This window comes from Haliotis rufescens, unplaced genomic scaffold (genome assembly GCF_023055435.1).
Source record: "Haliotis rufescens isolate VD_foot unplaced genomic scaffold, xgHalRufe1.0.p SCAF_10, whole genome shotgun sequence".
In the NCBI taxonomy this organism is placed as follows: Eukaryota; Metazoa; Mollusca; class Gastropoda; order Lepetellida; family Haliotidae; genus Haliotis; species Haliotis rufescens.
This window is the reverse complement of record NW_025963780.1, coordinates 32,637,789-32,661,758: the sequence shown is the minus strand read 5'-3', so window position 1 is coordinate 32,661,758 and position 23,970 is coordinate 32,637,789. Positions and strand designations below refer to the sequence as shown.

The window sequence follows — 23,970 nt, the reverse complement described above, 5'->3', positions numbered from 1 at the left end:
CTGTTCGATTATGATTACCTACAACAGTAGAAATATCCGAGTTGGGTTGTTGGAATTGGGGTGGGGTCGTTGTTTCAGATATAAATGTCAAGAGAAATTGTTTTCAGGTTTTCCCCTCCCAAAATATAATCTTCGCTGGACTTATGGAAGCCCTGAAAATGATATGTTCTACTCCTCATTTCAATGAAGCAAATATTGCGTGTTTCAGGATTGGCCAGTTTATGTATTTTGAAGAAGAAACAGCATAACTGGTTTCCGGATCTGACCGTGAGCAAGATTATTGCCATTCCGAAATTGCACGATTCCGAATCTTTCCGAGATTCACCGAATGTTCAACAAGGGAGTTAACTCTAAGGTCAAAGGTACTTGGAGACTTCTAAACAACATGGCGGCGATCATAACACCGCAAGTCAAAAAGGATAGGAATTGCTTTGAAAGGCCTGGCGTGTAATTTTCTATTTTGCTTTGTAACACGATGACTCGACAAACGTATGAAACCGTTATGATACGTTTGCAATATTTTTCATAACCTTAATTTTTTAAGTCTTCAAACGGGTAAAATTGTGTGTGAAACTATGACGAAAGTTTCGAGTGTGTCGCCCTAGAATCTAGCCTATAGGTAAGTGTACAGCAATAGGACTACAATGTGTTATGTTTCAGCAAACACTAGAATCTTCCGATTTAGATGTGTCGATCTTTCGTTCGTTCTTTGTTTACTAATCAGCGGTTCGACAAGGCAGGGAGAACGCACATGAACTCGATGATAGCGTGTATACATAACATAATATATTCGTATAGAAAAAAAATCACACCCCTCTATATACATATAGAGACTCTATGTATATAGAGGGGTGTGATTCTTTTCTATACGAATATATTATGTTATACACGCTATCATCAAGTTCCTGTGGGAGAACGCCCCCAACACCAATCTGCGTATAACAACTAATTTTGCTACATTTCATTTGGGAAACATATCCGATTTTTGGAGATTAGTGCATTTTTTTTATTGTCCTGTTACCCTGACATTTTACATGAAAAAACTTGTCACTTTGAAACAACATTTGTTTTCGGGGAACACATTTACCCCATAGGAAAAGAAATCGCCAGTAATGACAATGGGGTTGTAACATAATCAATTTTTATCCTGAAGTACCCTATTTTCGAACAGCATTTGATGGCATTGCTGATATTTCAAGGGATGAGCGAATCAAAAGTCGAATTCTGCTTCATCCCAGTAGGTGATGTCTACAAAAATAGAATTCAGCTACATTCCCCCCCAAAATTCCTCGTTAAAACATGACCTCCATTGCCTCGTCTGAAATCTTCCGGTGTAGTCTAGTAACGTCACCTCTTTTGGAATACACTTGATTGGCTTGGTACTTCAGCGGGGTTTCCCTGAATGAACAGACATGAGTTCTCAACATATTTCTTGGGGAATGGCATTAAAACTCAAAAAGTAATTGAAAGTTTGAAACATAGTCACAACCTAAAGTTCACACTATTTGACTCTTCCTGTTAATCATGACACAGATACCAAATTTCTGAATGACCACAGAATGTTCTGACAGGTGTACAGTTTTTCACATGAACCCAATGTTGACAGGCTAAACGGGTGCACACTCAAGGCGGCGGCCTTGATGACGTCACACTTCTTGTTATAACACGACAAAATCACTTTCAATATGGCTGTTCGTTTAAAAATAGGGTACTCGGCAATTTTTCGGCAAACACAATGTCCACTCCTGTTTACCTCAATTAGAGGAAATGTTTATGTGGTTAAGCTTCATAGAACTGTGATATTCTGTTCATGAATTATTATGAGAATATGACAACTTTACTTTTCCTAGTAACATTTCAAAGACCTTTTATTCATAAGGACATATGCATTCTGCATCACTTTAGGCAAATGTTGGTTTTAATTTTCCTTGTAGATTTATGTGATAAAGCTGACAGTCAGAAGCCATGATATGAGTCTGTGCTAAAATCTTTTAAGACTACTAGCCCAAACCTGACTTTTTGTTTTCAGTAGAAGTTAGTGTTATTTTAAGTACTATTATTAGCTGAGCTTACTAGACCAAACAGAACTTTACTGGACTCCGGCTTCGGACAAGTGATTAAAGCTCCCGACTCTGATGTAATGGAAATACTGATCACAGAGCTGTTTTAACCCTACAGGCAACACCCTCCCTCTGAAGTATGTTTAGAGATTGTGCTAGTTTTTTCAATTCTGTGATTGCAGATGAGACGGAGGCTAGTATTTCAGGATGTCACGAAGTGTACCATGGCGCCGGACGGTGACCGATGCCTGTTGCTGGCACCAGGCCGAAGCTCAAAATGCGACTATCTACATCTTACGAGAGACAGGACCTACAGGATTTCTATTAAAAGAGGAAGGAGAAAGCAAGAACTTCAAGGTACATTGTGTGTATATGAAGATATTTTGTTCAAAGTGCAACCTACTGTATTTGACGTTATAAGCGCCCAGGGCGCTCTCAAAATTAGAAATAGGGGTCTCTTATTAAAATAATATTTTGGTGAAGAAAAAAAACAGTTGAAAGATCGTAAATTTTGTGGTTTATGCTGACAGCCTGAAATGTTTATATACGACAGATATATTTTTCCAGGATTTAATTGCCCATAATAAAGGATGCATATAACACATGAGTGTGTAAAATCACTCTTAGTTCTCGCTACAGCTAAACAAAGATCTGAGGACATCCCATTACGAACTTTGACTGACCAATGGAATGACCAGTCAGAAGGCAGCTTTCTCGTGCTATACGGCTCTATTTTCAAATTGGTGACCACGCTTCGAAACATATTTTGGCAATTCTCGATTACAAATTTGAAACCTGAACAAAAGAACATTCTGGAATGGCTAATAGATGGTATAGATTGTATGGATTCAGTCGTTAAACCCGTAACTATAGTTCGGAGTTAAAGTTTTTGAGGTTGCATGATTAGAAATCACATTCCGACTGTCACTTTCATAATCTAGCAAGCGATGCTCTAACATGTCTAATGGGATGTCCTCAGATCTTTGTTTAGCGGTAGCGAGAACTGAGGTCTGATTTTAATGAGATTTCCTTATTCTGTTCTGTTAATTAAATCAAATCATTCATCATAGCACCACTGCACCCCTAGTCCCCATATCAAGTCGACTCACTGACCAACAAACACTATTTGCATCCCCCCTAGAAGTCAGACCACAGGAGGCAAGGATGGAGATCATTTTACACTTCGAATAATATGCAAGTCTAGTATCATGAGTATAAAGTGTTATCTTCCAATGAAAAAATATCACCACTAGGGCTTGGACGGGTAACTTGGGTACTCAGGTCGGGTTGGTCCTGAATAGGACCCGGGTACCCACAGGACTACCCAGGCCTGTGGTTAGTCACATGGTTAATCATGGCAAAAATGATCCAGAACTCTATGGTTACACTACAAGTCACTAATGTTCGCATTTCTTTCTGACTATGCACCCATTCCTTCTGACCTTTATTGGTTTGAATGAAGATGTGACCAAGCACATTTATCTAAGTCAACATGCTGAATAAAAGCAGAGCAAGGTCTGCTTTGATAAGGTTGATATTATTAGTTATGGTGTCTTTAGTTGCCATATACGATGTCATATTAGGTTAGCAGAATAATATTGGGCAAGGCATCGGGCCTCGCCCAATATTTTTCTGATAGCCTAATATGACACCGCATACGGCAATTAAAGACACCATAACAAATTTATTATGCTGAAAAGTTTACACTATTTGGTATCTATATCGCACATGTCATGTCAAAATGAAAACTTGACACTTTCAACCGGCATAAACGACAGGACCAGTACATGTTTCCGATACAACGCTTTAATGTAAACATAAATGTTAATGTGAACTTTATGGAAGATCTCTATTGCTATTCTATTGCTATGTGGCGTCACGTTTCTTCTTTGTGACGTCATCCTATATTATGTTCTATGACGTTGCTGTTTTTGACTCAGTGACCTCCGTTGTAAGCTTTTTTTCTCTATAATTTTTATTAATAAAGTAACGAACGTGGTTTCTTTAACAATTAATGTCTTTTCACAAGACAATTAATGATATTAAAACACAAAACAGTGTCGAATAACAAATTTCTGTACCAGAAATCTCATGTGAAATATTAGGTCAGTATCAACCATGTTGGATTTTTACTGACGATATACAGGCTCATATGGGGTTGGTAGTTCTGCTCTCTGATTGGTCAATCTCACTTTGACATGTATCCTATACATGTTTGGATGGCACCACTGATGCCACTCTCTCCTGCAGGTGTTCCTCGGAGACCCCCACAGCTGTACGTGTCCTGTGTTCAGGAAGGAGAAGGATCTTTGTAAACATATATCATGGCTGCTGCTCAAGAAGTTCAGGGTCCCGAAGGAGAATCCAGGTACTTGCTGATTGCAATGTTAGTCGCATTTTGCTGTTCAGAGTTGCATCCCTTTGGTGTGCCAGAAACCTATGATCATGGTTTGAATCCTGTTTCTCCTTGATTCTATTTCTGGGTTTGTCAGCACTGTATTCATGCTTGTGGGTTTCACTGAATTCGTGAACATCTGAGACCTGCATCCTTCCAGGCTTTTCCTCCGTATCAGGCTGACATGCAGTGATATAACTGAATTAATGTTCAAAGTGGTCTTGACCGGTGAAGATCCGGGATAGAATAGGTCTTCAGCAACCTATGCTTGTCGTAAAAGGCGACTATGCTTGTCATAAGAGGCGACTAATGGGATCGGCAGGTCAGGCTCGCTGACTTGGTTGATGTATGTCATTGATCCTAATTGCATGGATCGATGCTCATGATGTCAATGACTGGATTGTCTAGTCCAGACTCGATTATTTACAGATTGCTGTCATATAGCTGGAATATTGCTGAGTGCGGCGTTTAACACAAACAAACAAACAACAATCTGAATCTACCCCTGCTAACCCTGTCTCATGTTTACCGTATTTTCTTGAGTATAGTGCGCACCCATGTATAATGCGCACCCCCCTCTAGCAGGTTCAATATTTTGGAAAAAAAGAACTTTGAATATTATGCGCAGAATTTTTTTACACCGTACCCTTTCAGCGAAGTCCGGCAAACGAACGGGTGCTGAGAAACTTCGTCAGTACAAATTCGAAATTTGAGATAAACAATCACCAGACATGTTTATTTACCGTTTAAATAGTATTTATTGTTCTGCTAGGCATTGTTTTATATTTAGGGATTAAGATTACCTTGCGTATTTTCTCGTAAACTAAGCTGGAAACAGCAATCAGCTGTACACACGTTTTCTTGGAATCGACCGGTGATTCGGTCAAGACACACCCAATGATATAACTTTATAAGATTTTTAATGCAAGGATCGGCAACAATTGTATCTGAAACTATTTTATTTATCAGGAATAATATATTCCATTATTTTCTTAATTATATGCAACCTTTACTAAATATATTTAAAATAATAATAACCCTAAGCGAAGCAGCTGATCGCTATTCCCGGGTATTATTTTTTACATGGAACATGTCTGACCAGTCACCGTCAAGGCTCACGCGCACGTGATCACGTGATCGCCAGAATTTCATGTTGACATAGAATCGTCAAACAAAAACAAATATGACTTTTAACGAGTCAAAGTATGTCATTTATGATATATGTATCCATTCTCTGTCAACTAAAGTTTGTTTCAAGGCGTCAATAGCGGTATTCTGACCGTGGTTGCTGTTAATAACGGTGAGTTGTGCGATCTTCCGATCGCTTCACACACGATTTCGCCGAAATTAATAAAAACAATATTATAAGGAATTTTGAATAAAATCAATGAAATAAGTTACAAACATAAGTCCAGATATACAAAGAACACTTTTTATAGCCAGACAGTGTAATTACATAAGTATTTTGCGTACTTCAGTATGGATTTGTTGACATGGTATTTCCGGTGTTTCGTGCTCACGGTAATGTCTTTCCATGGGGGGAAAAAACATCCAAACTCATAATTCGTGTATAATGCGCACCCCCTTCTACACAGCTGTGTTTTTTCGAAAAAAAGTGCGCACTATACTCAAGAAAATACGGTAAATCTCCTCAGTCACCTGGCAGCTGGGGCTTGTGGAGAGAGAAATCAACGAGATACTGCGAGGACAGATGTCCCCTCGACGTAACCAGGCCAAGAAGCCAATGTCTAGAAACGCAACAGCGGATGCTGATGGGAGGACCGCAGTGCAGCAGAGAGACATCGACAAGGAGGACGTGTGTCCTATATGCCAGGAGGAACTACTTGATAAACGTCTCCCAGTCACCTACTGCAAGTAAGTCTTCTCCGGAGGAACTTCTTGATAAACGTCTCCCAGTCACCTACTGCAAGTAAGTCTTCTCCGGAGGAACTACTGGATAAACATCTCCCAGTCACCTACTGCAAGTAAGTCTTCTCCGGAGGAACTTCTTGATAAACATCTCCCAGTCACCTACTGCAAGTAAGTCTCCTCCGGAGGAACTTCTTGATAAACATCTCCCAGTCACCATCTTTCTGTGGCAAGGGGGTTAACTGACTATGAAAGTCCACTTTCCACCCTTGCGGACCTAGGCTGGAATTTCATGGTTTGATCACTGGGTCACAGGTGGCTATTACTATGTCCCCCCTATTGACCAATCCGATTCCACCTCTCATATCATTTGCATTTGCTTCACCCAACACAGTTCGGACATATGATCGATAATCAAGTTCCCTATTGTAATATGACAGGTTTTACCCCACGAAGGACAACAAATTGCTTGAGCACCTTGATTAAAAACATGAAAAGATTTGGAAAACATCTGTCGACGTCCAGTTGACAGTACACATCTTTTGCAAATCCTGCAGTTGAACGAAATCTGCAAGTTGAAGTCAATGTTGTTTACAAACCGGATGTCCAGTTTGTTACGTGATTTTCATTGGACTATGAATTGACTCATTAGTCCAGTCAAAGTGTAACTCCAGAATTCCAGCCTAGTTAGGCAAGGGTGGAAATTGGATAGTCAGTTAACTCCCTGGCCTCGGGAAGATGCCCAGTCACCTACTGCAAATAAATCTTAACAGGTTATTCTACATGCTATTCCAATCGTCACTGTATTAAGTGCCTCAGTCCTGTAACATTTTCAGTGTATATCAAAGTTCAAACTAAGTTTGTTCTGATATCTCTTTTCGATAGTAACCTTTGGCTTTGCCGAGTTGAATTGTATTTAAATGATAACAGTTCCTATAATACTTCCATACCATATTGAGAAATACACATGATATATTGCAAACAGAAATAAGAGGACAAAGGCTTTTTAAAATACCTATTTAAAATAAAATAACATGTTTTTTCCAAATTTACCTACCAAGGGCACATAGTTTGGAGTTCTGGATTCATCCAGATTCAGTCACATTAAAATCAGATCTTAGTTCTCTCTACCGCTAAACAAAGATCTGAGGACATCCCATTAGGGGTCACGTCAGAACGACCTTTCATCCGACCAATCAGAGCGTCGCTTACCAGATCATGAAAATGACAGTCGGAATGTGATCTCTAATCATGCAGCCTCGAAAACTTTAAAATGGATATTCTGAACGATAGTTATGGGCTTAACAACTGAATCTAATCAATCTAGACCATATATTAGCCATTCGATGATGTTTTTTTGTTCAGGTTTCAAACTTTTAAGCAAGAATTTGTCAAAATATGTTGGCCTATTTGAAATTAAGCTGCCTTCTGATTGGCTTATGTCGACTTCTTGTCAGTAATTCCATTGGTCGGTCAGAGTTCGCGAAAGGTCGGTCTGACGCGACCCATAATGGGATGTCCTCAGATTTTTGTTTAGTGGCAGCGAGAACTAAGATCTGATTTCAATGAGATTCATCCAGATTCCACCCAACTACTTGCTGTTGGTGTTGTGTACATAAATGTCAAGTGAGTGTAAGCCAAGTTTGACCTTCTAGCCGTTTATTCATCATCTCTATCGTTATTCTGCAGGGGCGGGGTAGCCTATTGGTTAAAGCATTAAAGCCCGGGTTCGAATCCCTACACTGTGTGAAGCTCATATCTGGTGTGCCCTGCTATGATATTTCTGGAATGTTTCTAAGAGCATCATAAACACTCACTCACTCACTCGTTATTCTGCAGATTCGGCTGCGGGAACAGTGTCCACATCAAGTGTATGAAGATCTGGGCCGAGCATCAGCAGGGTGTTGGGGACAAGAACATTAAGTGCCCCATGTGTCGGGAGGACTTCGGACCCTTCAACCTCCTGAAGCTGGAGATGCGGAATGCCTCAGACAAGCAGGCGGCGGCAGGGAGGATGGACAGACATATTGGAACCTGCTGCCGGAGCTGCCATATTGCTCCCATTGAGGGCAAGTGCTACAGGTGAGATACAGGAGAGGGTCCTCTCGTCCTCTAGCCAGATAACATGCATCTGTTCTACCTATTATTGAAAAATGCCATCTATATATATATTTATGTCTACATGCACCAAGTGCATGTCAAAAGATTTGTGACTAACCTTGTCCGCACACAAAATCAATCTTTGAACACACTCAGTAACTCTATTGTTTATTTACCTTACTAGAAAACTAATCCCTGTGTTACCGTATTCGACATAATAAGCGCCCCGCTCTAATAAGCACCCACGGCGATATTTGCTGTTATATTGGCTAGTGAACAATCCCAATTAGCACCTTCCGATTGATCAATGTACACAAGACTTATTTATTCATGTATAATACGCACTCTTGTGTTATATGCATCCTAAATTACGGTCAATTAAATTCTTGAAAAATATATCTGTCATGTATGCACATACTTTTCTTTTGTATCATTTTAGGCTGTCAGCATAAACCATGAAATTTAGGATCTTGCAACTCTTTCACCAAAATTATATTCTAATAAGAGCCCCTATTTGTAATTTTGAGAGCGCCCTAGGCGCTTATTGCGTCGAATACTGTATGTGTAATTTGTCATACTTTCTTTGGCTTGACGTCATCAACCTGGGGGTAAATCAAGATTACATTTTACAGCAATGTGTCATTAATTTATGGGACCGCCTCCGTGGTCTAGTGGTAGAGCGTCCATCCGGAGAGCGGAAGGTCAGTTGTTCAATCCCCGGCCGCGTCATACCAAAAGACATTAAAAGATGGTACTTGTTGTTACCCTGCCTGGCGCTCGGCATTAAGGGGCTAAAACAAGGAGTGATCAGTTCGGAGTCAGTATACTGTGTCTGAGTGGGGTATTCATGTTAAACTGCGGCATGGTATCTTAGTGTGCTAGCACTATAAATCGGCATCAGTCCGGACTAGTACAAGCAGCCACACACACACGTGCATGCAAGTCGCTATATAAGTGCAATAATCTTGGACGCAACGTTAAACCCAATTTCACCTCACCTCACCTCATTAATTTATGTGACACTGGCAGCAGACTAGCCTGTTTCAACTTTGGTATTTTCATGAGACCAGGGTGTGACCTGGTTTTCTTTGGTGCAACTTTTCATGTCAACATGCACATGATGCAAGGTAAATCCAGTTCCTTAAATCGAGCCTGCCCTCCTGTACTGACAAGGAGGACCTTGTACATGTCGTGGGATGCTGTATATTATTATCTTGAGATCATGTTGTCAGTTTAATTTGCAGCTTTTGTGTCTTTATTATTTGGTATTTATGTGCATAGTTGCATAATGAAAATCACAGGTATTGAATTGATTGGAACCGGGTTAGAATAGGTCTTCAGCAACCCATGCTTGCTGTAAAAGGCGACTGTTTGTCGTAAGAGATGACTAACAGGACCATGTTGTCAGGCTCGCACACTTGGTTGATGAATGTCATCGTATCCCAATTACCTAGGACCGCCTCCGTGGTCGAGAGGTAGAGCGTCCGCCCGGAGAGCGGAAGGTTCGGGGTTCGATCCCCGGACGCGTCATAACAAAAGACGTTAAAAGATGGTACTTGTTGTTACCCTGTCTGGCGCTCGGCATAAAGGGGTTAAAACAAGGACTGGTCGGCTCGGAGTCAGTATACTGTGTCTGAGTGGGGTATTCATGTTAAACTGCGGCATGGTATCTCAGTGAGCTAGCACTATAAATCGGCATCAGTCCGGACTAGTACAAGCAGCCACACACACACACACACGTACATGCACGTCGCTATATAAGTGCAATAATCTTGGACGCGACGTTAAACCCCATTTCACCTCACCTCTCACCAATTACCTAGATAGATGCTCATGGTAGGCTCTGGATTATCTTGTCCAGACTCGATTATTTACAGACCGCCGTCATATGGCTGGAATGTTGCTGAGTGCAGTGTTAAACAACAAACATACCAAATCAAACATTATGAAATTGACAGGTATTGACTCGATTGATATTGAATTTTCCTATTTTCAATCTACAGGTGCACACATTGTACCGAGTATTATCTATGTCAGTCCTGCTTCAACACTCCGACACACACACAGCATTCCTTTGAATACAGACATGTAAGTATTCTTTAATATGAATTGTTCAAGCCATCTATGTGCCATGAAGGATGATTGTATATGACGAGACTAGTATGTAATGCAAGGACTGATTCAGATCGGGGGACTCTGACTCGGACTGATTGTCATCCAAAATGTTTGAAAGATGATTTAAGATTTAGTATTGGTATAGTAGAATCTGAATGTCCTTTCAATAGTTCAAAACCAACATCAACATGTCCTAAATCACTGGAAGCATATGGTATATTTAACTTGTAAAGATTCGGGTTCGAATATGTCTTCAGCAACCCATGCTTGCCCAAAAAGGCGACTATGCCTGTCGTAAGAGGCAACTACCGGTAATGGGATCGGGTGGTCAGGCTCGCTGACTTGGTTGATGCATGTCATTGTATCCCAAATGCATGGCTAGATGCTGATGATGTCAATCACTGTATTGTCTGGTCCAGACTCAATTATTTACAGATCGGCGTCATGTAGCTGGAATATTGCTGAATGTGATGTTAAACAACAACAAACAAACTTAGAGTAAGAGGCAACAAAGATAGCAATCAGATTACAATGTGCGACCTGGCTTATTGTGTTCTCAAATACTGATCAATAGATTTGACCACTGGCTTGTCCGGTCCAACCAATTACATACATAGAGATTACTACGCGGGGGTCTGTCAGATACCATTTACCTTACAAGTTGTTCAAAACGTATCTAACGAATGAAAGCTTAGGTGAATTTGACTGAAGCCAGAAAACTTACCAATGAATTACAATCAGGAAAGTAGTCCATCATAATCCCGACCTTAGGTCATCACCATGGAGTAACCAATCAATGACTAGGATTCAGTCTCACACTTATGTTTGATACCAGTTGTTTAACATTGCTGTCTCACCCAAATGTGTGTACGAAAGGGCTGTATAATTGTGTTCTGGGGTGGAAAATAGGGTTTGTAGTAACAATAACCACAATAACAATAAAACTCGATGGTTACGCTACAAGTCATTAATGTTTGCATTTCCTTCTGACTATGCACACATTTCTTCTGACTTTCATAAGTTTGAGAAAATATAAATCTTCAGTCAACTTCAGACTATGCATGATTAGATTGTTCTATACGTGTATCTAAATAGTTTTTGCCTGGCTCCAGTAAAACAATTCCCAATCAGATATTTTGTACCCAAATCTTGAGACCCACAGCGGGTACAAGGGCAAGGTCAGGTAATAGGGGTTTGGGTACCCGGGTAATAAATTTGGACCCATCCCAGCTCTTGTTTAAAATGGCCACTTTTATAATCAACTGTAAAATGACAAATGATATTAAACTTAGGGGGGCACGGGTGGCCCAGTCGTCTCAGGCGACGCAATTCGCTGTGCAGAGTTGCGTCCCTTGGACACGCCAGAAACCTATGATTGTGGGTTCGAATCCCAGTTCGCCCTGATTATGTTTCTAGGTTTGTCAGCACCATACCCGTGCTCATGGGTTTCACCGAAGTGGTAAACATCTGAGACCTGCATCACTTCGGGCTTTCCTCCCACATTAAGCTGACACGCCGTGATATAACTGGAATACTGTTAAAAGCGGCGTTAACTCACTCACTCACTATTAAACTTAGTTTGATGTCTCATTTGTTGCAGAAGAGAAACCAGCGATGGCGTCCAGCCGAGCGTATGTTTGGTGCATCGGTCCCCCGGGCAGTGGCCACAGACATGATGAACAGAGAGCTGTCCGCCTCCGACTACGACCTCCTGCTGCAGCTAGACAGGTCAGTATATATATGATGGCAATAACATGGTCCACTTTCTTATTGATCCAGCAGCCCATTAATTGTCACAACTCGCTGTTTGAGTAGCACCCCTAACTTGTTGTTAACAGTTGTGCCCCTTTGCTGTACCAGAATCTGCTGTCCTTGCTTTCCATTCCAACTTTCGTCTTGATAACTGAAATTCTTTAAAATGATATCTCCAGGATGAGATTTGAACATTTATACCTTCTGCTAACTCTTATGTTAATCGACCAATCAGTGATCAGGAAAGTCATCGGGCAGCCATTCAAATTATACCCCAAAATATGAAATCTGAACTGGTGATTTACATATATATCCTACTGTGCGACCAGTATTTGATAATAATACGAAGAGGGGGCACACGTGGCTCAGTCGTCTAAGGTGCTGAAATTCACTGTGCAGAGTTGCGTCCCTTCGGCACACCAGGAACCTTTGATTATGGGTTTGATTCACCGGTTCACCTCAGTAATGTTTCCAGGTTTGTCAGCACCATGCTCATGAGTTTCATCAAAGTGGTAAATGTCAAAGACTTCATGTCATCACCTACCCATATCAAGCAGTCATGCCAAGATATAACTGGAATACTGCTGAAAGCGGTGTTAAACCAAACTCACTGACTATAATGCTAAGATATTCTCAAGGTGGCTTTGGCTTTGTTGTATTCAGACTGTTCATTGAGTGTCAGAGAGGTATGTCTTCAAGTTGTATACATGTTATCGCAGCACGCAGCACACCAGCATGACGAGCGACATCCCGGAGGAGGTGGTCAACATGCTCCCACTGGAGCGGGTCCGAGAACGCAGTCAGCTCCTGGCTCCCGGCTCACAGTGTCGCATGTGTCTCCGCTCCTTCGTGGTGGGACAACATGTGCGCAAACTTCCCTGCAAACATAAGGTAAGCTCTCTCATACAGAAAGATTTATCTTTCAATTTTTTTCAAAAAATTGTAAATATTTTTTTAATACGGTTATTGACATGATTAATAATCTTGAAGATTATATACAACACGGGCTTACTCTTGGGAATAATCGCTAAAAAGGACACCAATTTGAGAAGAATCACATGTACTTTTGTACACATCCAACTCAAACAATATCTGCTTGCACTCTAATGAAGATAACTAGTAGGGCTTGGACGATACACCAACAGTGCGATCCCATACGTATCATGATACCTTGCTAACGATCCGATACGTATCACATTACTTGCATGTGCTCTTATCTGTGATGCGTAAGCCATCTGTTTCATAGACAGGATGGCCAAATATCTGGCACACTAATGATTTATAGTTGGCAGTGTCAAGCAGGGTTAGAAACTAACAGTTTTCGTCCACTAGTCCTTATATTGATAACAAATAGCAAAACCCTTAAAAAGGGCAAATTTCTACTAGTCCTTATGATACCTTTACCACTGGGCAGTTTGGCAAGGACTATAGGACTAGTGCCAATTTCTGACGCTGTCAAGTATGGCACAATGTATGAAAATATTTATGTTTTCATTGCTCATTTTCACTAGAAATTAGTGTTTGGTGTAAGATTTATTAAAGAATACATTTAAGGTAAGAATCGATACTTTTTACTTAGTGTGCAATTGTGATCAATACTTATATCGAGAAATAAAAAACCGGCAATCCACCGATGCATCAGTGTATTGTCCCACTACCAACAACTAGATCAGACATGACCCACTAGTCCGAAAGCCAAGTCTAGTAAAATATCTTTTGGCCTAGTAAGCTCTGCAAATATAAGTCTGCTGATAATGTTGTAAATGAAGGTCGGCTAGTGGACTCAAAGGTTTTTGGCACAGATGTTCATCGAGTTCTCTGTGTCCTAGTTTCACAAAGACTGCATTGACAACTGGCTACTCCACTCCCGGCCAACGTGTCCCGCCGATGGCCTGCAGGTCTGGAGCCCAGTCACAGGATTCGCGGAGCAGATCGGAGCGCCACGGACCCTGCAGTGAGTAACACTCTTGTGTCTAAGAGACAGTTATATTGTTGGAAACTGAATGCTAAAGAGTAACATGTGATGGATGCTGGGGTCCTTGAAGCTTGCTGCTAACAGAGAACTCGGGTACTCAGGTCGGGTGGGTACTGAGAAGGAACTGGGTACCCACAGGACTACCCGGACCCATGGTTAGTCACAGGAGATATTGTTTAATGACCAAAATTATCTCGAACTTTATGGTCTCACTACAAGGCACTGTTTTTATTCTTACTTTTATATGTTTGAATAAAGGTGAAGCTTCTGTGTATGCATGACCAGATCAGTTTGTACATGTATCTAAAAACTTTATACCAGGACTCCAGTCAATCTATTCCCAATTGGACATTTTGTACCCAATCTTTGAGACCTACAGTGGGTATCGGGGTAGGGTCGGGTAATAGGGGAGTGGATACATGGGTACTAAATTTGGACCTGTCCCAGCCCTGTATCTGATACATTTAGTCGTCTCTTACGACGTGCTGTGGGGTAACTAGTCTAACCCTGGTCTCCATAGACCATGGAGGTCATATTAAGATATGACCAACATTACCACGAAAATGTGATTAAAAGCTACAGCAAATACCGAATTCGACGTAATAAGCGCCCAGGGTGCTCTCAAAGTTAGAAATAGGGGGCTCTTATTAGAATATTATTTTGTTGGAAAGAACAGAGTTGAAAGATAAATTTCGTGGTTTATGCTGACGGCCTGAACTGTTTATATAAGACAGATATATTTTTCCATAGTTAAGGATGCATATAACACACGAGTGCGTATTATACACGAATAAATAAGTCTTGTGTTCATTGATCAATCGGAAGGGGTGCTTATTGGGATTGTTCACTTGCCAATATATTAGCAAATATCCCTGTGGGCGCTTATTAGAGCGGGGCGCTTATTACGTCGAATACGGTAACACAAAATACAAAAGTAAATACATTCATAGAATCTACAAATTGTTCACTTCCTCATTGGTACACTGTGCAAAGTCTATTTCTGGTGTGCCCACACCATCATAAACTATTGTAAAATCATTCTCACTCACTCAAATTGTTCAATACAGAGCCAGACGTCAATCCGATGCCTCACTGCCTAGTGAGTCTACTTCCTCAAGGGGGATAACTCTGGAGGTCCCAGGAGTAGGTATAGCATCTCTGAGCCAAGGCTCAGCCGGCAGACAAGACCCTGGGGGGATGGTGCGTCGCCCCGTGCGAAACATGTCCATGCCCCACCGCCCCCCATCCAGCATGGAACTAGCAGGGGTAGCGCTGGGTGCTGAGGGGGAAAGGTGAGGTTCATTGTCATTGTCATTGATGTTGTCATTGATGTTGTCATTGATGTTGTATCATCCTCTGTATTTGAAGGGCTCGCGTTTCGGTCAACCTACATTAGCCCCAGAATACATTCCCGCGATCCATACCGACCAATGATGTAGAAGATGATGTCAGTGTCAGCAAACCATCTTTGTGATGAAAACGTAGTACCGCTGATTACCTGATGTCATCTCATTGGCATACAGTCAAGTCCCGTTAGTCCGACATGGTTGGTTGCTTATGATTATGTTGGAATAACGAAATTAAGTAGTATCAATGTTCGTGATCGAAAATCGGAGAACTACACGATAGATAATGATACTTTTTAATCAAAGAAAGGAAAAAGAAATATTCATATTGTTGTTACATTGTTAGCGGAATGTGTTTTCTAATTATGCAACCTCTAAAGCTTAACACAAAACTACTGTTACGGACTGTTTGACTGATTCAAAATACTTTTAAACGCATAGTCTGGAATGGAAGACGCCAATTTGAGACTAGCGCTGCAATGCTTAAGAAAGCTGCACTCTTAGTGGCTAATGTCGTCTTCCTGTTAGTCATTTCATTGGTCGGTCAAAGTTCGCAAAAGAATGTTCTGACGTGACCTGCAATGGGATATCCTCAGCAGTAGCAAGAACTTATATCTGATTTTAATGAGATTGAGTTAATCTAAGCATGTGATTAATCCTGTTTTGTTTAATTAAAGCATTAATTGTTTATTGTTAAGCAAGTTTATCTCTGCAGCCATTGTAATATGTAAAGGTATTATTAGCTACCTGGTTGGTAAAATGTGTTGGCTGATGGCTTGTAATCAAATACCTGATGCTATCATCCACTGATTTGCCAACCTGTGAAGATCTGGGGTAGAATAGGTCTTCAGCATCCCACTTGGGTCAGAAGATGCGACTTTGCTTGACGTAGGAGGCAACTAACAGGATCGGGTGGTCAGGCTCGCTGACTTGGTTGAGGCATGTCATTGTATTCCAATTGCTTAGTTCGATGCTCATGACATCGATTACTGGATTGTCTGGTCCAGACTTGATTATCTAGTCCACAGTCCACAGTGATATAGTCACAATGTTGCTGACTGCATCTCCCCGAGGCAAGGGAGTTAACTGTCTGTAAAAGTCCAGTTTCCACCCTAGCCGAACTAGGCTGGATTTTCTGGGCTCAATCATGGCACCCCCAGTGGCTATTACGAGTTATGTCCCTTCTATTGACCAATCAGATTCCACCTCTCATATCACTTACATTTGCATCAACGAAAATGGCATTGCCCAGTAAAGATGATCTGATCGATAATCAAGATCTATATTGTTATAAAACAGGTCTTACTTTGAGAAGTGTATCAAATCACATGAGCACTTTAATCCAAAACATGAAAAGATTTGGAAAATATCTGTTGACGCTAAGTTGTTGGTACACATGCTTTGCAAATTCTCTAATTGACCGAAATCTGCACGGCAGGTTAAGAACCGAATGTCGTTTTCATTACTTGATTTTGATTGGACTATGCATAGACTTGTTAGTCCAGCCAAAATATTACTCCATAATTCCAACCTAGTTCGGCAAGGGTGGTAACTGGACATTCGGTTAACTCCCTTGCCTCGGGAAGATGTGCTGACTGTGGCCTATCATGCTTATGGCAAATTTTATGCCTTCACTGATATATATAGAATATTGCTGACCGCAGTGTGAAAAAATACTCCCTTCTCCTTCAGACTTGCCTCCCACCACCTTGATATGGAGAATATGTTGCCGGGCTCACGACTTCTGCAGCGAGCCATGCAGCATCGGAACGAGCTCGCGCACCAGCTCGCTTACATGCAGGCCGGGGAGGCAGGGACACCGCCACTACCTGCTGCACAGATTGACCTGGGGGATGTACTGAGGGCAGCAGGGAGTAACAGTGCCCCACCGGTGGTGGAGCGGAAGCCACCCACAGGGTCACAGACACACGCCAGGGGAGCAGGAGGTAGGCTTAGCCCATGGGGTCACGGACTGAAAGCCAAGTGACCTTTTATTGTGGTGTGTTGTACTGCCATGGCATGTTCTACACCATCACAAACTTTGCAGTTTTGATAACTCTTCTGAAGCTACAAGGCCTTAGAGCTACCAGCTATAGTGTCTTGAAACTCTGCTCACAGACTTCGGATCCGATTTTTGAATGCAGTATGCATGTGGTTTTAGAAATAACATATGATGTTTTTTGTTATATTTTCATTTCTGATCCTCTGGAGCTACAAGGCATATGGATTATGAAACTTTGTATGAATGACCCCAGCTATGGTGTCTCTAGAATGTGCTCACAGAATTCCGTTCCAGTTCATTCATGGCCACCATGCCCACCCTATTTAGAAACTCATTAATAGCTATATATTTTTGCAGATTTTATTGTTTTCAGTAGCTAGTCGTATATTGAATCTTGATTGACCACCATTTTGTTTTCTGTGACGATCGATATCACATTTTTTTATGGTCAATAATTAAGTACAGATGAAAAAAGTATTCCAATAACTATTGCTATCAATGATATTTTAGTATTTGTGACTATATTAGCTGTCTTGCTTTTAAGAAATCTTTAGTTTAAAAAAAAATCTTTTCCCGTGAGGTCACATGATAACCAAATATGGGATATAGTCTCAATCCAAATGTTACAACGCTTGAGCAGATAGACCATTCATTACATTAACAGATCGTTATTATAACAGAAATAATGTTTTCCATGTAATTCTAAAATGATATTATTTGTTTTTAAATGACTGGTGAATTAAACAATTTAAAATTAAACAATTCCTAAAGTGAAAATCTTGTCATACAAAAATCTTGTGAATACAATGACAACAAGAAGATCCCAGTTTGTTTCAGGCACCTCTGTTTGAACTCAACATTGTTGACTTATCAATGTTGCAATAATACTTTTGTTTCCTTTTGTACAAATCTTTCAATAACTCACAATAGATGTTTGTACCAAGATAAGGTTGAAGTGTCATAAAATTATTTGTTCATAAGTCAAGTGCCCTATATGTCCTTGTGGATCCACTTTGCCAACCATCCAACAGTTCACAAACGTCATTCCCAAAGAACAAATTTCTGTTCATTTTACGAGCAAGATCATGTCATTTTTTAGTTTTTTTAATTGAATGTCTGTTTTTGTAGTTGATTCTGCCGAGAGACGTGGCCGAGGTCGACATCGCACAATGAACCAAACAGATGGTGCTACCATTCGACACAGATCATCAAGTCGAGAGCGGAGCAATTCACAAGAACGACAGAACCTTCTACGGAGCATACAGGTATTGATTTTGCTCTAACACAATGAGGGGGCACGGTGGACCAGTGATTTTAGGTGCCACAAGTAGCTGTGCAGAGTTGTGTCCCTTGGGCATGCCAGAAGCCTGTGATTATGAGTTCAAATCCTTGTTCATCCCGATTATGTGTCTAGGTTTGTCAGCACCATATCCATGCTCGTGGGTTTCACCAAAGTGGTAACGTCTGAGACCTGCATCACTTCAAGCTTTCTTCTCACTTAAAGCTGACATGCAGTGTTATAACTGGAATACTGGTTGAAAGCGGCATCAACCTCAACTCACTTGCTCACTCCAATTGAATGATTCATAGAAAGGAGTTTACACATGACCGCCGTCAAATAGCTGGAAAATTTCTGAGTGCAGCGTAAAACAACAAACCAACCAACCAGATGTTGATTTCGTGACACGATTTTCATTTGACTATGCAGACTCATTTTTCCAGCCAAAATATAACTCCATAATTCCAGCCTTTTATTCTCCGTTAACTCCCTTGCCTCGGGAAGATGGAGTGAGGGAGTGAGTTGGGTTTTAACGCCGCTTTTAACAGTATTCCAGTTATATCACGGCGTGTCAGCTTAATGTGGGAGGAAAGCCCGAATTGAGGCAGGTCTCAGACGTTTACCACTTCAGTGAAACCCACGAGCACGGGTATGGTGCTGACAAACCTAGAAACATAATCGGGGCGAATCGGGAAGATGGAGGTGGGTCAGACTCGGTGACTGGGTTAATAGCATGGAGGTTCCTCATGGTATAAATCACTGGATCGTCTGGTCCAGATTTGATTATTTCTGGGCCACTGTCATACAGTTGGATTATTGCTGATGCAACGTTAAATAACAAACAAACAAACAAACAAATCATAATTCCTTGTCAACGTAGATCAATGTCTTATCCCTTAAATCCCAAGAAATGTATCGAATCAGAGTGAAATATATGTTTTTAATGAGATTGGCATTGACAGTTTACTTAAGATGAAATGTTTGAAATGTTTTTGTTAAAGGCATTTCAAGGTTTGTACCTGGGGAATAACCCTCGTATCAATCCACCACAAGGGGAGACAACTGGAAACTCCCAACGCCAACCGGCAAACCCGTACAGAAGAAACACATCGTTGTCCACCAGGTCCAAGAGGACCCCCCAGTTGTCCGAGCAGGCACAAAGAACAGTGGATATTGTGATGGAGGGCAGTCACATAGACAGCCTCACTCTCAGGGACATCCTTCGTTGAAGCAAGTCTTGTGAAAGATGGCAGCACATTTCTGGGAAGTCTGACCATAATGTGATTTACCGATTTTAGGAAACTGGTAGGCTGTCATTAGGTTATTAGGACATGATAATTGTCAGAGGTTACGAGATTATATTTTTGCTTTTTATTACCTCCGGCTACTGGGATAAAACCAAAGCAGGACACATAAAACCACTTCTCATACCTCCATGTCAGAATGACGTGATCTGATTTGTCCACATGATCTTGACAAAATGTTATGTATCCAGCCTTGGTGGGGATTTAATTTCTCAGCGCGTGTATAAATCCCTTATACCCCGACACAAACAAGTCAGACTGCAGGTGGATTTCTAAGAGACAGAATAAATCCCTTATATCCCGCTTCAAAGGAAAAAAATGAACTTATCTTACCGACATGTTTTAAAATAACATTGTAACAGAATTAAAACAAATTAAAAATTGGTTGAAAACGGCTGTCCGATTGAGCTGAAGTTAATTATGCTGTGTCACGTAACTTTCATCGACTCGTAAACATGCAGCTTTTTTTCGTAGCCAGAGATTTATTCTTCCACTCAGGAATCTATGTGCAGCCTGTTTTCTTCATGGCGGGGTAGAAGGAATTTATTCTGCTGCTCAGAAATTTGTTTCCTTCCGAGGGGGATAGGGGGCGGTCGGCTAGCCTAGTGGTTAAAGCGTTCGCTCGTCACGCCGAAGACCCGGGTTCGATTCCCGACATGTGTACACTGTGTGAAGCCCATTTCTGGTGTCCCCCGCCGTGATATTGCTGGAATATTGCTAAAAGCGGCGTAAAACCATACTCACTCACTCCGAGGGGGATACGTAGTCTTTTATCAAGATCATATGAACCAATCAAATTTCAACATTCTGACATAAGAGGTAAGACAAGGCCTGTTGTTATACTTACAACAAATCTCACTGACATGAACTAGCTTAAGTTGGATTAGATCCTTCTTCATTCTTGTTCTATTTCAGTTCAGTCAATATTCCATTGTTAAATTATATGTGATAGAGAAATCAGATATTTTTTTAGAACTAATGCAAGTTATTCAGATATTTAGTTATAAAATATGTTTTACATCATAATGTTAATGTTTTATGACACCCTGTGTACACCAGCCCCCGCTGTATTCCATGATTCCGTGGTCGCAGAATATTTTGCAGAAATGTCCACTTGGTGCAGAAATGTGCCTATCTTGCAGAAAATCACATTTTATGCAGAACTCGTATAGAATTTTGCATTTATGTGCTGCAGAATTCATCAATTACTCTTCAGGACTTTAACATGTGAGTCGAAAGCTGGTTTTAAAAGTGTAATCGGATATTTAGTTCATTTTGATGTGAAGTTGGCTTTGATATTATTGTTTACCGAAAGTGCATGTCTGTAGGTTTACACGAGTGATCTCCAGATTCAATTCAATAAGGTGTTCTAGCCTTGGATACGATTATCATAAAAATGCCTGCCACAAGTCAAACATGCAAAACTACAAAAATCATGAAAACTTAAACTTAAGCTTAAACAGAATTGTGTGCAGAATTATCAAAATTTGGTTGCAGAATTTACAAAAAATGATGCAGAAGTTTTTATTGTTTTTATCCACGGAATAAATCGAGGACTGATACACCCATGGCTAATTATAAGACGGTATTATGCTATCACACCACCACACCAATTTGCCAAAAGCCATTGCCCAAGACCAAATGTATTTTGTTTTGATATTTTTTTGTCTGGTCTTGTACTGTCGGACATGTAAGAGTAATTAGCGGACATGAGAATTTTCCTCAGGTTCCCGGAAATCCAGGATTTTTCCTCTCGGTATAATGTAAAATGCACTTATTTAAATCCTTGTTTTTTAATTTTCTTAGGTGGGGGCATGCCCACCAACCCTCCTAGACTGCTGATGTTCCTCCCAAAAAAAGTTTTGCTGTTCTCATGTCTGTATTAGAAACCTATTTATTATAATGTAACAGCAGAAAATACATCTGTTATAGAGCAAAGCAATTACATTACAGATGTGTCAGTAAGCTCCAGAGATTGCAAAGGATACTCTACCATTTGACTTCAAATGGAGGATTATTTCTATTGTTTACATGTTATGTTACTATAGTTACCTGATGCTGATAGTGTCATATACCTGTGATAAGTGGATGAGTGAATGTTGTTTTACGCTGCAATCAGCAATATCAATGCTGCCTGTAAATACTTGAGTCTGGGCCAGATATAGAAATGGCTGAAAGCATGAGTATCGATGCAAGCTATCGGGACACAAAGACACGATCAGCCCGGTCAGATGTTGTGTCCAACTAATCCCAACTATCAGTCACCCCTTAAAACCAACATGGAGTACTAGAGACGTATACTGTCCAGTATGTCTCCAGGGTTCTAGCTGCAATACGGTTATTCGAATGTATATATGCAGGGTAATGGCCAGACTATTTCATACTTGGTTTAAGAATCTGTTGACTATCATCAATTGAAATGTGAAAATAAAATAAGTAAAATGTTAAAGAAAAAATCATTTACTGTTTCTATCAATAGGAATAAGTTATTTAGAATGCTATAATTATAACCTGTTGAATATCTTTCTTTTACCATCCTACCACATAACATTTGGGGGGGTGGGGAATAAAATGGAATTTTCTTATTTAATTATTTTCGACCTTTCAAACCCCAAGTCATAAGTCAGTTACTCATTTGAAAACAACTCCTCCTGTTTGAGTAATTATTACATGAAATTATTATTTTCTATCTGAGAAGTTACTTTACATGATAGATACCACGAATTTGACTATTTGGTTCCAGAAATCTTACCAATTTCATGGGATGTTAGTAAGGGTTAACGATACACCTACCTCGATACATGTCGCGATGCTTGTGCCACAATACTCATTTGACGATTTTGAGTAAAATTCATCCTGTTCCGTACCGTCCTGCTATCAAGGGGTTGTTGCTATCACTCTGTGTTTAACTCGCAGGACTGTTTCAGCTTTCCTCTTACTGATACTATTATGCAATCATTGTGTCTCGAGATAAGAAGTGGGGCAATGCTTACAGGAGTTATTGCAAAACTATAAATATTACAGTTTTGCTGCACTCAGCATTATTCCAGCCCGATTTATGTTAGGGATAGCGTGTATTGAATCATTGGTACATCCATGAGTTGTGACACCCCTAGATGTCAGTGTCAAATTGTTCCTCGTGTAATGATGTTAGATATTATAAAAAGATGATGTTTAACAGATTTACCACACATGTTGTGACTTATGCATTAACCATTTCAATTTTTCTGTAACAAAATGAGTCGATGACTTAAAGAGTGTAAAAAGATTTTATTTACGTTATTTATTTTTGTACCAATAAATTCCAAATAGTTGATGGTAGCAATGAGACTGTTTATGCAAGATGAGTTTGTTTGTATTATATATCTAGTCACTAAGATGTTGCGTGCTGTGATTCAATGTACATATGATAATTTATAGGACACATTGTCATTATAATTCCCAGTTCGATTCCTGTCAAGTGGAAGTTATGTAAACTTCCCAATCTCATTAAAATCATATCTTAGTTCTCGCTACAGCTTAACAAAGATCTGAGGACATCCCATTGTCATGTCAGAACGACCTTTCATCTGACCAATCAGAGCATTGCTTATCAGATCATGAAAGTGACAGTTGGAATGTGATTTTTGATCATGAAATCTCGGAAAAAAAAACCCAGGTTATTCCGAACAACAGTTATGGGCTTTATGTCTGTATACATACGAACTATTAGCCATTCCAGAGTGTTCTTTTTTTCAGTTTTTAGTTTTTTAATCGAGTATATGTCCAAATAT

General features: G+C 40.4%; 1 protein-coding gene across 1 annotated transcript; it reads left to right on the top strand.

Annotated features, from left to right (window-relative positions):
• Positions 1-375: 375 nt before the first annotated feature.
• LOC124130983 (E3 ubiquitin-protein ligase ZSWIM2-like) lies at positions 376-23,750 on the top strand. Its single transcript, XM_046494035.2, has 13 exons — positions 376-619; positions 2,243-2,417; positions 4,311-4,428; positions 6,111-6,330; positions 8,164-8,406; positions 10,428-10,512; positions 12,140-12,267; positions 13,011-13,182; positions 14,121-14,245; positions 15,334-15,558; positions 17,305-17,558; positions 18,743-18,879; positions 19,895-23,750. Exons 2-13 carry the CDS (start codon positions 2,268-2,270, stop codon positions 20,120-20,122), a joined length of 2,085 nt encoding a protein of 694 aa, XP_046349991.2. The 5' UTR covers positions 376-619; positions 2,243-2,267; the 3' UTR covers positions 20,123-23,750.
• The last annotated feature ends 220 nt before the right edge of the window (positions 23,751-23,970 follow it).